Source organism: Fusarium vanettenii, assembly GCF_000151355.1.
Source record: "Fusarium vanettenii 77-13-4 chromosome 4 genomic scaffold NECHAsca_3_chr4_2_0, whole genome shotgun sequence".
In the NCBI taxonomy this organism is placed as follows: Eukaryota; Fungi; Ascomycota; class Sordariomycetes; order Hypocreales; family Nectriaceae; genus Fusarium; species Fusarium vanettenii.
In genome coordinates, this window is record NW_003315879.1 from 2,565,942 (window position 1) to 2,580,335 (window position 14,394).

Consider the following 14,394-nt stretch of genomic DNA (forward strand, 5'->3'; position numbering starts at 1 on the left):
GCGAGATGCCACTTTAAGCAATGCATATCCCTTTTCAAGCCCTGGAGCCTCAAATGGTAGGACGTGTATGACCTGCTTGTTTGGGTTGAACTAGGTTAAACAACTCCCCTTGTACTGTTACCATGTCTATGTAATCTTATGCTGTCCACTCTGCTTCACTCTTTGTAGGTTGCGGTTCACATCAAGTCTGGTGTTAGTGGAGCTACGAGAGCCAATTCGGCTGCCTAACACATTGCATCATCGCTCTCATGCGTAGAAAAGGAGGTAAATGGATCTAATACATCAATACCCGGAGGTTTAGAAACCACCATCAAGGCTTCAAGTCAATGTCCATATTGACTATCCCCAACTCCATAGTTGCTTCGGCTCAATTCACGTGACGGTTCCAAGCCGTCGGCTTTGCCATGGATATGGGCGGCTGTTGTCCATATCCTCGGCTCATTTACCGACGCTTTCCTTTTGCGTCACTGTGAGCTTAGTAAAGCTCCCTCGTCTCCAGCTCCAAGCTTTCAGTATCAACCTCCAGTTATATATCGCTCGGCCAATTGTTTCTACTTGAGAGAATTCAAAGGCTTCATTTCTTCACATAGCGGGTCTAATCATACCATTGTTTCCTTTTGATCACAATTTGCTCTCCCTTGGTTCAAGATGAACGCCCTCCGATGCATGAGACCTGTGGCCGCTCGAGTGCCCTTCCAGCCATCTACTCTTCCCCGAATTGCTCGGGCATACAGCTCAAAGAGTTATGAGTTCATTCAGGTTTCTCAGCCGAAGCCCGGTGTTGGCCAAGGTAAGCCCCTGCTTACAATTGAGGGGTTGCTGCATCAATATCTCACAAACTGACCACCATCAGTGACATTGAACCGCCCCAAGGCTCTTAATGCTCTGTGCACACCTCTCATCAAGGAGCTCAATGAAGCTCTTCTCGACTTCAATGCCGCCAAGGATACCTCGGTCATTATTCTGACCGGTTCTGAAAGGGCCTTTGCTGCCGGTGCTGATATCAAGGAGATGGCCCCGCTCACCTTTGCTGAGGCTTACACCAACTCTTTCATCGAGTCCTGGTCCGACCTCACCACCCAGGTCAAGAAGCCCATTATCGCCGCCGTATCCGGGCATGCCCTCGGTGGCGGCTGCGAGCTTGCCATGATGTGCGACCTCATCTACTGCACCGAGACGGCCAACTTTGGCCAGCCCGAGATCAAGCTCGGCACCATCCCCGGAGCCGGCGGCAGCCAGCGCCTGACCCGTGCCATCGGCAAGTCCAAGGCCATGGAGCTCATCCTGACGGGCAAGTCCTTCTCCGGAGCCGACGCGGAGAAGTGGGGTCTCGCCGCCAGGACGTTCCCTACCCACGAGGCCCTGATGGAGGGCACGCTGAAGCTGGCCGAGACCATCGCCGGCTACTCCAGGGTTGCCGTCGTGGCGGCCAAGGAGGTGGTCAACAAGAGCCAGGACCTGCCGCTGCGTGATGGCGTCGAGTACGAGCGCCGAGTGTTCCACAGCCTGTTCGGCAGCCAGGACCAAAAGATTGGCATGAAGGCGTTTGCCGAGAAGAAGAAGGCCGAGTGGACTCACTCATGAAGAAAACATGGGATGAGAATATGAGATGAGATGGTGGCGATGCTGCTGTAGTTGCTATTGCTGGAGCTGCTTATGGCTTCCTTGCCTCGCTGCGGCTTACGAAGGAAGCAATCCTCCTCAGAATTAGCCTTGGTAGATGCAATACAGACCCGTTGCAACCGCAGGACGCGAGATGTGTTTGTTTATGCTTGCAAGTAGTGGAATCAATGGTAAGTTCCGAAAATAGATGATTCCATCCTGCATAGTTAGGTATAGTGAGAACCAGTCACAGCATGGACAAAGAAAACACCCATGGTCCATAGACGGATTTCAAGACTTTCATATCCATGCAAATATTCATATCTTCTGGGCCCACAAACATCAAACGTGCCAAATGTCTCGGGATCAATCAAGACTCCGCCCTTGTGACTACCTAGAAACGTATCTTTCAACCACTTGACACCATCTCGCTGTTCATGAGGTGGGGGGGAGGTAGTGGTTCCTCCAGGGATGTTGTAAGCGGACATCTGCAGTTAGTTGGTGTGAGCGAGAAGGATGGATGGGATGGAAGGCTCCGCATGATGACACGGGAACAGCCACAACCCGCTGTTGGTTCATGTCAATGGCGGGCTAGAGGATTACGGTAAGGATGAGGTCAGGGAAGAGTCAACAGAGAGTGAATGGAAAGTAAACAACCGAAGCCAGTCCAATGCCCCATCTTGGGATGCTCTGCGGATAGCCTATCATTGCCTGATGGACAGCGTGTTGGTTATACGTCAAGTGTCTCGCAGGCCTCGCACACGGTCCACAGACATACATGAGGAAATGGAAACTCTCGTCTTCTCTGTAGCTGCCCAACCTCTTCCGCCTTCTTTTTGGTCTTGTACACGCTGTTTAAAAAAAAAAAAATGTGTGTGCCATCGGATGGGATGCCAATGCAGCTATTTCCTCCGCCTTTTCCTCTCTCGTAGCGCCCATGCCCAGGCCCAGGCCAGGCCCCCAAGACCCAAGACCAACCCCCGCCACCCACTAATGGATGACCTCTAATAGTCGGCCCAACGCCCATCCTCGACCAGACTCGTATCCTCAAACATATCTCTGCTGTATTCTTCAGCGGAGGCTCCTCCTGCGTGCGCATTCCGTTTTACCCAGAATATGGGCTGTAGTCTATATACAGTGACATGAATGGAGCCTCCACAAACCGGCCTGGACCTGGAAAAGGAGCTTACGTGCTCGGTATGTCCTTCTCCCCGCCTTTGATCTTGCATCACCACCAACCCATCACTAACCTTGCGCAGATCTGCACGGAGCTCCTATACCGACCTTTGACCCTTCTTGACTGCCTTCACACCTTTTGCGGCGCCTGTCTCAAGGAATGGTTCTCCTTTCAAGCCACCACGGCCGAGCGATCGCCAAACCCGCCAGTTCCCGGCGCCAACATCTTTACTTGCCCATCATGTCGAGCCTCCGTTCGAGATACCGCCCACAATGCCACCGTTGTGACGCTGCTGGACATGTACATCGCTGCGAATCCGGATAAGGATCGGTCGGCCGCGGAGAAGGAGGAGATGGCCAAGAAGTACAAGCCTGGCGACCAGGTGGTGCCCAAAGTAAACACCCATAGAACGGCGGAAGAGCGGCGCGCAGATGAAGACGATAGAAGGCTGGTGGATGAAGTTAGAGAACTGAGTCTGCAGGAATCTGGAATATCATCTGGACCCCCAAGGACACGACGAAGACGTGAGAGTCGCTCTGCGGATGATAGAGGCAGGTCGGGCAGAGATCGGAGCTTGGACAGCCGCCAGCGTCGGCCAGGACATCGCCCTCGCACAGACGACGGAGCCCGCCACAGCGCCGACCAGCTATCTGAGAGCGAACGGAGACATCGACGAAGCGACTCGAGACAGCGCCAGATTGAGCATCAGTCATCCATCAGGTCGCTCATCAGCTCGGCTGACATGAGCGAGCGAGATATTGAAAGAGAAATCGAGGACTTTGCCAGACAGATCCAAGAAGAAGGCCTTCTTGACGGACTTGATTTGGATAGTATCGACTTGAGTCGTGATGACGAGCTTAGCAGGCGCATCACCGAGGCGTATCGACGACGACAGAGGGAACGCGCGCGAGGAAACACATCGCGGAGGACCAACGGGAGTAGCTATCAGCCATCATCACGGGACACAGAGTCTGGGCAGTCGGACTCCCGCATGCTAGCCCCGGACGGAAATAGGCCACCCAGAGGAAGACCCCGTCCTCATTCCAGGTCAACAAGCGCCGCCAGTGCGGCCAGCGCTGCAAGTCAAACCGAGGAGCGAAGTCGTCCACCCCCGTCCAACCCTTCAGCAAATCTCGAGGTACAGGACACAGGTCGACGGACAAGGCGCAGGACCGCCAGCGGAAGCCGTAGTGCTACTGCGCCAGTCTTTCCAACTACCAACGAGGCCAGACCTGCTACCCGATCTTCGACTGATCTTACATTGAGATCTCAAACATCGGATCCGACTCAATCTCGACCTAGCTTCAGTGAGGGACGTAGCACCAGCACTCCTATTCATCATGGACCGTTCCCTAACCCATCCGAAGCTGCGGCGTCAACGGGCAACAATGGAAACCTGTCTTTTGCCAACCGGCAAGGAAACACGTCAAACACCTCGGGTGCGGTGCAGTCTTCAACCAGCCATGTTGAACAAACAGCAGGACGCAGTAATCGTTCCCGTCCTGCAGACCTCGCGATTGTTCACCAGACGGTGGCCAGTCCAATCAGTAGCCCAACTGTTTCGGGCCAGGGACATCAGAGAACAAGATCTCAACTATTCCCCGAGCCATCCATCAGCTGTGCTCGATGCAACAAACCACACATTGAGTACGAGCTTCACTACAACTGCTCCATCTGTGCCAGTGGTCAGTGGAACATGTGTCTCGACTGCTACCGAGCTGGTAAGGGTTGCCTTTACTGGTTTGGATTTGGTTACGGTGCCTGGTCCAAATGGGAAAAGACGCGCCAGCAGAAAGGAGATCCCTCAATGGCAAGGCCGCATCTGCTCACAGCAAGTCGGTATCGACCTCCTCGTGCCACTCCCGGCGGTGCAGATGGTCGGAAAACCATGACAACTGACGATCCCCGGCATCGACTAGAGAGCGGCACATTTTGCGCCAGATGTTCCGCCTGGACAAACGAGTGTTACTGGCGCTGCGATGTCTGTAACGAAGGAGATTGGGGTTTCTGTAACAATTGCGTGAATCAAGGGAGATCATGCTCGCATACTCTGCTGCCATTAGCACATGAAGCAACACAACCAACTCAAAGCAGATCAGGAAGCCCACCAAGATCACCAGGAAGACCTCCAGCAGCAACCATCTTCAAAGGACCCAACGCGTCAAACGCTGGCCCCTTCAAGCCCCTGACGTTTGCGACACGATGCGATATCTGTCAGGATCCTATTCTCCCGAACAAGGCAAGATATCACTGCTATCAATGCACAAGCTCTCTAGTTCCAGATGCGGCGCCAGGCGATTACGATATTTGCGCTTCTTGTTATGGCACTCTCGTCACTCAGCGCCAGATCAGCCCTGAGAACGGACACGCTGGGTGGAGGAGGTGTCTTCACGGTCACAGAATGGTTGTTGTTGGATTCACTGACGGAAAGATTGGGCAGTGGAGGTACATCGCTCAGGACATAGTTGGAGGCCGTGGGCTACGATTCGAGCCAGCCGACAAGCCCGAACATCGCGAGAAGGGACTTCAGAAATGGGTATGGCAGCGTGGCGATCAGACAGCAGCTCGTCTCGTCACCAGAGACGTATCAGAAACAGCACCCTCCAACGACGGCTCGACAAACTTTACACAGAGCTTCCCTCCGGATGGCGGAGTGGGCATGAAGGCGAGCGCGAGGTGGGGATGGTATCCCAAGTCGGGAGCAGACGACGAGCTCCTCTTCCCTCGGGGAGCAGAAATCAAGGAAATTGAAGACGTGAACGGAGATTGGTACTTTGGGACATACATGGGCTCTCGGGGACTGTTCCCAGCGCCGTATGTGCGGCCGGATCAGAATTCCTCTTGAGAGGCTGGAGCATGGAGTAAGACAAGGGGTCGACGGCGCCTCATTGGATCAAGAGACTTATGATCAACGTTTCCAGGATATCAAATCTTTCATATTTACTGCGTATATATCATTCAAATATCCATATCTCACAAAATTTGTCATCTCGAGCGTTATGGTGTCATTGAGGCCATCATGGAACTCGGTGTGGATCCTCGCCGACAGCCCGGGATTGCGCCATAGCTGCCCGCCGGTTGCGGCCCCACCACATCTAGACGCTTTCCCTTCTTACCAAGCCAAAACCCTCCACAAAGCAACCTCGCTCACCTGGGACTCTTTTTGTTTCCGCTGCTCTGTCAATTGACCTCTTCCGAAGCTCGCGAGCCTCCTCCTCCGTCCCAATGTTCCGTCACAGCGTCCGGCGGCTCGCCGTGGCTGCCGCAAAGGCTGCTGAGCCTAGCGCCCACACCATCGCCGTGTCCCAGGCTCAGGGCGTTTCTCGGGGTCTTACCGGAGGTTTGTAGCCCATATGTTACTCCATGTGATAGCTGCACAAGCTAACTTTCAGCTACAGCCATCGGGAACACCCCCCTCATCCGCCTTAACCACCTCTCCGAAGAGACGGGCTGCGAGATCCTCGGCAAGGCCGAGTTTATGAACCCCGGTGGCTCGGTCAAGGATCGTGCCGCCCTGTACGTGGTCAAGGACGCCGAGGAGCGCGGCCTGCTCAAGCCCGGCGGCACCGTGGTCGAGGGCACCGCCGGAAACACGGGCATCGGTCTCGCCCACGTGTGCCGGTCGCGGGGTTACAAGCTCGTCATCTACATGCCCAACACGCAGTCCCAGGGCAAGATCGACCTCCTCCGGCTCCTCGGCGCAGAGGTCTACCCCGTCCCCGCCGTCGCCTTTGACAACCCCGAGAACTACAACCACCAGGCCCGCCGCCACGCCGAGCGACTTGACAACGCCGTCTGGACGAACCAGTTCGACAACACTGCCAACCGCCGGGCGCACATTGAGACTACTGGACCTGAGATCTGGACTCAGACACAGGGCAAGGTCGACGCCTTCACTTGCGCTACTGGTACTGCTGGAACTCTGGCCGGTATCACTCGGTATCTTAAGGAGGTCTCAAACGGCAGGGTGAAGAGCTTCCTCGCCGATCCCCCCGGCAGTGTTCTGCACTCATACATCTCATCAGGTGGCAAGCTCATTGAGCGCACGGGGTCCAGTATCACTGAGGGCATTGGCCAGGGTCGCATCACGGACAACCTCCAGCCCGATATCGGTCTTGTGGACGGCTCTCTGACCATCGCCGACGAGAAGAGCATTGAGATGGTGTACCGCTGCCTTGACGAGGAGGGTCTGTACCTGGGCGCCAGCTCATCCCTCAACGTGGTGGCGGCCAAGGAGGTGGCCGAGAAGCTGGGCAAGGGTCACACTGTCGTCACAGTCCTCTGTGACGGCGCCTACAGATACGCCGACCGGCTATTCTCGCGCAAGTGGCTAACGGAGAAGAAGCTTCTGGGGGCCATCCCCAAGCACCTGGAGAAGTACATTGTTCTACCATAGAAGGTGCCATGTTGTACAAAAAAAGCTAGGTGTTACAGAGTAAATTGTACATGGTCAAACATTAAAATATATTTTTCATGCCTCTGCCTTCGCCTCTACCGACCACTGAGGCTCCCGGCCTGTCGTCAACGTGTATGTCTCGGCCCATCTTTCCAGATAGCGTTCGTCGGCCTCGACAAACTCCTTAAGGTGCTGCTCCAGTGCGTCCCGGATGGGCGTCAGGTCCTTGGCAGCGTCACCGAGGATCTCCTGGGCCAGCTCCATGCCCTTGATGTTCTGAGCCAGCGTGAGGATATAGAAGTTGACGGCGAGGTGGTCGTTCTTCTTCTCGTTCTCCTTGGTAAAGGGAGAGCGGGGGTTCAGGTCGGCGAGGACGGGGGAGTTGAGCAAATCGTCAGTACCGAGGCGAGTCCAGGAGCTGGTGATGGACTCGACGTTGTCCTTGAGAGCCTGCACGTCAACCTCTTCTGAGCTCTCGGCCGCCTGCTGCGCCTTGATGGAGGAGGCTCGGGCGTAGAGGAGCAGTCCTTGGACAACGGGGGACTTGTGTAGCCGTTCCGTGGCGCCGGGTTGCTTGGTCTTGTGCTCTGGTCGTTGAACAAGGTCCAGAACCAGCTCAATCCACCTCAGAGCCTGCGCAGACTCGTTCGCCTCCCCGCTTGGCGAAGTGATCTTGTTGTTGATGCTCGCCAGAAGGAGAACAAGGTGGTTCTTCCTCGCAAAGCGAAGGCCGGTCTTGTTTGACTGCATGGCGCACTCAATGATGGCATAGGTCTGCTTGCTCTGCCCCGCCTTGCGGATGATCTTGTCGTAGTGGTAGTTCTGCAGGCGGATGGCGGCCTTCTTGTAGCCGGCGAGCAGGGTGCCGAGGTTGTCCCAGTCCTCCTTGGTCTTCATGAGGTTCAGGGCGTCCGTGAGGGCCTTCTTGGAGTTGGGGATCTCTTTGAAGCGGTCGATGGTGGTGAACTTGTGCTCGAGGCCGTCGAGCTCGATGACGACGGGGTTCTGCTGGATGAAGGAGCGCATCTTGGGGTCGAAGATGAGCTTTTGCTGCTTCTTGGGGAGGTAAGCCGGGAGAATGATCTTTTCCTGGATCTCTCCGAGGACATCGTTGAGCTCTGTGTTTTCGGTCTTGGAGAAGATGGCACTCAATCCTACAATATTTAGCTACGGTCAGAAGGACCTTTCATGGTAACATACCATAGGCGGGGGTTGAGCTGAATTGACGGGCTGAAAGCGAAGGGACTCGTAGGTTGGCCAGTGGCCGAGCCACAGACGCCAATGATCTCTTGACCATTGTGATTGACTGAGGGGAGGATGATATATGAGGCTATACAAAGTGACCCAGCCGTGATCCGTCTTGAGTGGTTCTACTTTCACAGAGAAAAATGGACGGAGAAACTGTGGGGCCGAGCCAATCACACGCAGGAATTGGCATGCGGGACGTTGGGAAGCTCCAGAAATTCCAAGCGTCGGATCAACCTCGAGATATCTACTCTCTGTACACGACAAGCCACAAATTCACAATGAACGTCGCCAGCGTGGGACGGCCGGTCGGCTGTCTCAAGACGGCCCTTCGACGGACGAGATTCCAGAGGTCGTTCCAGCGGTACAACTCTTCGGCCAGCCTGGAGCCCAGAAAGTCGACCGAGGTCCAGCCTCACTTCAAGAAGGCTTTCAAGAATGCCTTTAGCGCTGAACAACGTACGACTCGTCCATTTCATCCTCGTCTCAGTATACAGAATTAACATTGTACAGGGGCCGACATTGCCAAGGTCAACAAGTTCCAGATCTACCCTCAGGTCCCTACCATCCGCTCAACGCACCCCGACCCGATGCCCGCCCTCCTCGACAAGCAGATCGCCAAGCTGGACCCAACAGGGGCACGCACACGACTCTTCTCCAAGGAGCACGCCGACAGCGCCAAGGTGGGCGACGTGCTGATGGTGACGACCAAGACGGGCGAGCCGTTCGCGGGGGCCTTTATCCAGATCCGACGCCGGGGCCAGGACACGGCGATCCAGCTGCGGGGACAGATGATGAAGGTGGGAGTCGAGATGTGGTTCAAGATCTACAGCCCGACGGTGACGGGCATCGACATCATCTGGAGACGGCCCAAGAGGGCGCGCCGCGCGAGGTTGACGTACATGCGCAAGCCCAAGCACGACATGGGCAGCGTGGACCAGCTGGTGTTTGCATGGAAGAAGGAGAGGTACACGCTGCGGTCTCGGGCGAAGCAGACTGGACATGGGCAGCAGAGGAGGTGAAAGTTGGCAGGGAATATGGATGTATGATATATGATGTATTAGAGTCTATAAATGGACGTGTACCATCATCATATGTGTTTCGATGTGAGAAGGCATCCATTGCACGTTGAGATCCATAGTGCACGGGTAGGTACTTGGTTGGGTATTGTGTTTTGGATCAACTGAACTTGGTTAACATGCGATCCATATCATCTGTGTTTTCGATTTTCACCCATGAACTGTGTATGGAGATTTAACAACCATGATGCCTTCATTACTTTCATCCAGAGGTAAATGGATTATTTATTGTTTCATCTAGTCTACGAAGTAACTAACTAAATATCCATAAGTTGACAATCCAAAATCCAAGATTTCCGCTCATCGACATTTGATGTAGGGTAACCGTACTCACTTGACGTCGAGGCAGAATGCAATATTCCAACCCCTTGCTTAAACTCTCCGGTCTCACTTCAAGGGCAAACTTGGCTGCTCTTGGCTATTATTAGGACGTGGTCTCAACAATGTCAGGCGCCACAGTTAAATTGAGTTGAAGAATGATTTAAGCAGTTAATGGTTAGGAGGGTTGCAGCGAAACTATTCATGTCCGGATTTAATTGAGAAACTGAAGATGGCACGGTCTCTGTCCCAAAATAGACAAACCTACAATGCATGATAAAGAGGTTTCGCGAAACGTTTCAAGAGACCTCCCTCAACGGTCTAGCTCTCACATAAAACTCAAACTCCCCGGAGGGATTCAATAATGAACTACCCCTTCCGAAACCGAAACGTCGAGTTGACGCCATGCAGCCGCTGATCGACCCAGAGCGTTTCCCACGATGACAGGGTCCACCCCTGAATGAACGGCATGAGATGGCGTGCCGCATTGAATTTCTGGGGTTTCCAATGAGCTGACTTTCAACGGACGAGTCGCAACAGTCGAGAAAGCTTCAAAGGATGTGCTCAGGTTTCAGAGGAGGACAAAGAGGGAGCTCAGAATCTCCAGACCAGCCCGTGTGCAATGTCTCGTCCACGTCGCGAGGGGATAGCACAAGGCATGGAGTTTATGCGAGGAGGTCTTGATTGCATGAGGCGTGCGAACCGAACCTGTGAGGGGATGGCCTCAGTGGAGGAAGATATAATCCCAACCACCCAAAGTCGTGTCTCTTTTCACGCAAGCATGCCCAAACCAACCCGAGAAGAACGCGTATACATTACGATTGCGTGTAATTTCAATCTCGACCCAAAAAAGCCACCTTTGATATTTGACAGAGTGGGTTTTGCTCTTGACCGCAATATCGAATTTCTGCCCATTTCATTTAAACAGACCAGGGCACCAACACGAATCGACAGCCGAAATCGCCGCTGTCGTTGTCGACGAGGGGCAGGGGTTCGCAGAAGAGACCAGCCCGCTAACCAACAGGGCAAAACGCTAGAACCAGTTAGGACCCTCTAAAAAAATGGCCGCCGCCGCTGGGGATCCCGCCGTCCAGGGCCTTCAGGGGAGGGGGAGGAGGCAGCCATCAGTGCTGCCGCTGCCCCTGCAGCCCGGCAACGAGAGGTTCCCCGATTTTTGTTTACACGGCGCCGAGTATAGCAGCGACGACGCCTATTGCTCGAACCAGCAGGAGCCTGCACATGGGCCTGGGCATCATCAGCACTTGGAGAACCCAGACGACATTTACCACCCGCATCATCACCAGAAGCATCAACATCGTCTCAGCCAACAGCAGCAGCAGCAGGATACCCCCGGTTCACCTTCTGGTTCACCATCTGCATCGTCCCGCTTGTCGTGCATCTCTACCGTATCCGTCTCATCCTCCAGATACTCGTCCGCTTCTTTCGAGTCGGCCTCATCCCCTGTCTCCGCATCAACCTCCATCGCCGACGGCCTCTCCTCACGCCCACAATCCTCCTGTTTTCCCTCGCCCGTCGCTGGCCCCGTCGCCCGCTCTCGAACTCTCACAAACACCTCTTCGTCTTCGTCTCCGTCCTCACCGACCCCGCGCAGCCGGCGGGACAAGTCACAACTGCATGCGGCGCGACTGCAACGATCTGGGAGCACAAGTACAAGCATATCGCTGGGCCTCCACAAGGCAAAGAAGCCCTCAAAGTCGCGGAGGTTTTCACCCAGTTCCAGCACCCCAGCTGACGCTCTCGCTGCCGTCGAGCCCCCGCATGATCAAGGCCTGACGAGGATGGCGTTTGCGGAGCAGCAACAATGGGTCAAGGTCCAGCAAAAGACCTTTACAAAATGGTACACGATGATGCCCATTCTCTATCACAGAGGTCACTCGCTGACATGACTCATCGTCTAGGCTCAACAGCAAGATTGAGGCACGCGCCCTCAAGGTTCAAGACCTGGTGGAGGATCTGAGCGATGGTGTAGGTTGACGATGCGCACCCCCCAAGCTTGATACTGACGTTTACCAAGGTCATTCTCATTCACCTCCTCGAATGTCTTTCACACGAGTCACTCGGTCGCTATGCCTCAAAGCCCAAGCTCAGAGTTCAAATGTTTGAGAATGCCAACCTGGCGCTCGACTATATCAAGTCCAGGGGCATCCAGCTGACAAACATTGGCGCCGAAGATGTCGTCAACAGAAACCAAAAGATCATACTGGGTCTCATTTGGACTCTCATTCTACGCTTCACCATCAATGACATCAACGAGGAGGGCATGTCGGCCAAGGAGGGTCTCCTTCTCTGGTGTCAACGAAAGACGGCGTGTTACGACGAGGTCGAGGTTCGAGACTTTAGCGCCAGCTGGAATGACGGTTTGGCCTTCTGCGCTCTCCTGGATATTCACCGACCCGACCTGATCGACTACGACGCCCTGGACAAGTCAGATCATCGAGGCAACATGCAGCTAGCATTCGATATCGCACATAAGGAGATTGGTATCCCCAGCCTGCTGGATGTGGAAGATGTGTGCGATGTGGCCAAGCCTGATGAGAAGAGTTTGATGACGTACATCGCCTACTGGTTCCATGCCTTCTCGCAGATGGAAAAGGTGGAAAACGCTGGACGCCGTGTCGAAAAGTTTGTCAATAACATGCAAGGCGCCTGGGAGATGCAGAGTGCCTACGAGCGGCGGATGCGAGCCTTGCTCAAGGCCATCCAAGAGAAGATCGAAGGGTGGAAACAGTCCAAGTTTGAGGGAACCTATGTCGACGCAAAGGCTCAAGCAAACCAGTTCGCCGAGTACAAGAGGGGTCTGAAGAGACAATGGGTTGCTGAGAAGAGTGACCTGGCGACTCTACTAGGCAACATCAAGACAAAGCTGGGCACATATCGCTTGCGGCCGTACGACCCTCCGGCCGAGTTGAGTCTGGAAGCTCTCGAGAGAAAGTGGGCGGAGTTGGCATCTGCAGAGATGACACGCGCCCAGCTCATCAACGAGACAATCCGAGAGTGAGTGGATTTGTCGTGTAAACACTTGACCCCTGACTAACAGTGTATAGCATCAAGAACGCCCTTCGCAAATCATTTGCCGACAAGGCAAACGACTTTGCAATGGCCCTCAACACTATGCAACTGGCACTTTCTGGCCTCGACGGCGATGTCGAAGACCAGCTACACCACGTGAGGAAGCTGAGCGAGAGCCTAGCACCCTTGGACCAATATCTCGAGAAGATTGCGGTGGTGGACGAAAAATGTCAAGAAGCCAACATTGAGGAGAACGACTTTACTACCTATACATACGACGAACTTGTATACGAGCTCGGCCTTGTCAAGACGTCGGTGCAGAAGAAGCTTGCCTTTTTGGAGAACCAGATGGTGGCGCGAAGCATGACGAACCTAACACCTATTCAGCTGGAAGAGTTTGAGAGTGTCTTCCGTCACTTTGACCGCGACGACACAAACTCCCTACAAGAGCTCGAGTTTAGCGCGGCCCTTGCATCACTCGGACTGGTATTCTCCGAGGACGAGATGCACGACTACTTTGTCGAGACCTCCAATGGCCGCGAGTATGTCACATTCGAGCAGTTTATCCGCTTCATGGTGGATGTAACTGAGGATCAGAACACGGCGGAGCAAGTGTTCCAGTCGTTCCGAGAAGTGGCAGACGGCAAGCCATATGTGACAGAGATGGACCTACGGCATAGTCTGGTGCCGGACGAGGTGATTGACCAACTGGTTGAGATCATGCCAGAGCACAATGGACCAGACATGTCAGAGGACCGGGGGATGCCGCAGTACGACTACATCAGCTTCATGGAGAAGCTCATCAACGATCAACGAGACGGGCAGGACGGCTCAGAAGCGGCCCTGCAGGACAGGACGAATCTCGAGCAGAGGAGCCCTGTCGCAGAGACACACACGAACGGAGCCTAGGGGGCCAGAAAGGGAAGGTGAGGATCTGATCTGAGCGAGGAACAAGAGGAGGAGGGTATATATCAAGTGCTCGAATCGAAAGTGGGGAGATGAGGTTGAGTAAGACGCTGGATACATGAACCCTTGTCTGACGGAAGGAAATGGAAAGGAAAGGAAAGTGAGGATGTCTCTGCGCAGTGGGAAAAAACAACTGCCCTTGCCTTTCTGTTTGATGCATCTTTTTGGTGTTTATTCTTTTTGGCGGGCGGCGAGGGGGAGGGACGGGGAGGGCTCTTGGCTTTGGCAAATGGATATCCCTTTGAGTTATACCGGAGAGTGTATTGATTGATTAGGATGGATGGATAGGCGGCATTGCCCTCTTGGGATGTCGTTGTAGTCTTCTTTTTTCATTAATTATTCAGGGGTCGAGGCTTTTGATAGTCGAGATTCTGTTATTTACTTTACTTTACATTACATTGCAAGTTTGAATCATGATGATGTGCCCATGTCTCATGAGGTTGTTGCTGAGTCGCCAAGAATGGGGGCGCAATATCATGCCTCTTCGGTTATTTTTCTGACAACCGGCTAAACAGCTAGAGGTAACAATTCCTCAATTGGGCTGTGTCCGGTCAGTTATTCGCTTTCGCCGCCACCTTTGG

The 14,394-nt window shown here is 54.1% G+C and overlaps 5 protein-coding genes across 5 annotated transcripts; 4 read left to right on the forward strand and 1 right to left on the reverse strand.

The window, feature by feature from the left end:
* Positions 1-404: 404 nt before the first annotated feature.
* On the forward strand, positions 405-1,746 carry NECHADRAFT_104181 (uncharacterized protein; the record flags this gene model as incomplete). The annotated part of the gene is made up of 3 exons (XM_003051784.1): positions 405-423; positions 689-790; positions 854-1,746. 3 exons carry the CDS (start codon positions 405-407, stop codon positions 1,582-1,584), a joined length of 852 nt encoding a protein of 283 aa, XP_003051830.1. The 3' UTR covers positions 1,585-1,746.
* A 4,258-nt stretch (positions 1,747-6,004) lies between these two features.
* NECHADRAFT_39007 (uncharacterized protein) lies at positions 6,005-7,175 on the forward strand (the record flags this gene model as incomplete). The annotated part of the gene is made up of 2 exons (XM_003051785.1): positions 6,005-6,119; positions 6,178-7,175. The coding sequence occupies 2 exons, from the start codon at positions 6,005-6,007 to the stop codon at positions 7,173-7,175; spliced, it is 1,113 nt and encodes a 370-aa protein (XP_003051831.1).
* Positions 7,176-7,250: 75 nt separating this feature from the next.
* On the reverse strand, positions 7,251-8,492 carry NECHADRAFT_100177 (uncharacterized protein; the record flags this gene model as incomplete). The annotated part of the gene is made up of 2 exons (XM_003052236.1): positions 8,376-8,492; positions 7,251-8,329 (listed from the first exon to the last, which is right to left on the reverse strand). The coding sequence occupies exons 1-2, from the start codon at positions 8,470-8,472 to the stop codon at positions 7,251-7,253; spliced, it is 1,176 nt and encodes a 391-aa protein (XP_003052282.1). The 5' UTR covers positions 8,473-8,492.
* A 209-nt stretch (positions 8,493-8,701) lies between these two features.
* NECHADRAFT_79304 (uncharacterized protein) lies at positions 8,702-9,442 on the forward strand (the record flags this gene model as incomplete). The annotated part of the gene is made up of 2 exons (XM_003051786.1): positions 8,702-8,879; positions 8,934-9,442. 2 exons carry the CDS (start codon positions 8,702-8,704, stop codon positions 9,440-9,442), a joined length of 687 nt encoding a protein of 228 aa, XP_003051832.1.
* A 2,174-nt stretch (positions 9,443-11,616) lies between these two features.
* Positions 11,617-13,756, forward strand: NECHADRAFT_38166 (uncharacterized protein; the record flags this gene model as incomplete). Its single annotated transcript, XM_003051787.1, has 4 exons — positions 11,617-11,675; positions 11,737-11,803; positions 11,853-12,832; positions 12,883-13,756. 4 exons carry the CDS (start codon positions 11,617-11,619, stop codon positions 13,754-13,756), a joined length of 1,980 nt encoding a protein of 659 aa, XP_003051833.1.
* Between the last annotated feature and the right edge of the window lie 638 nt (positions 13,757-14,394).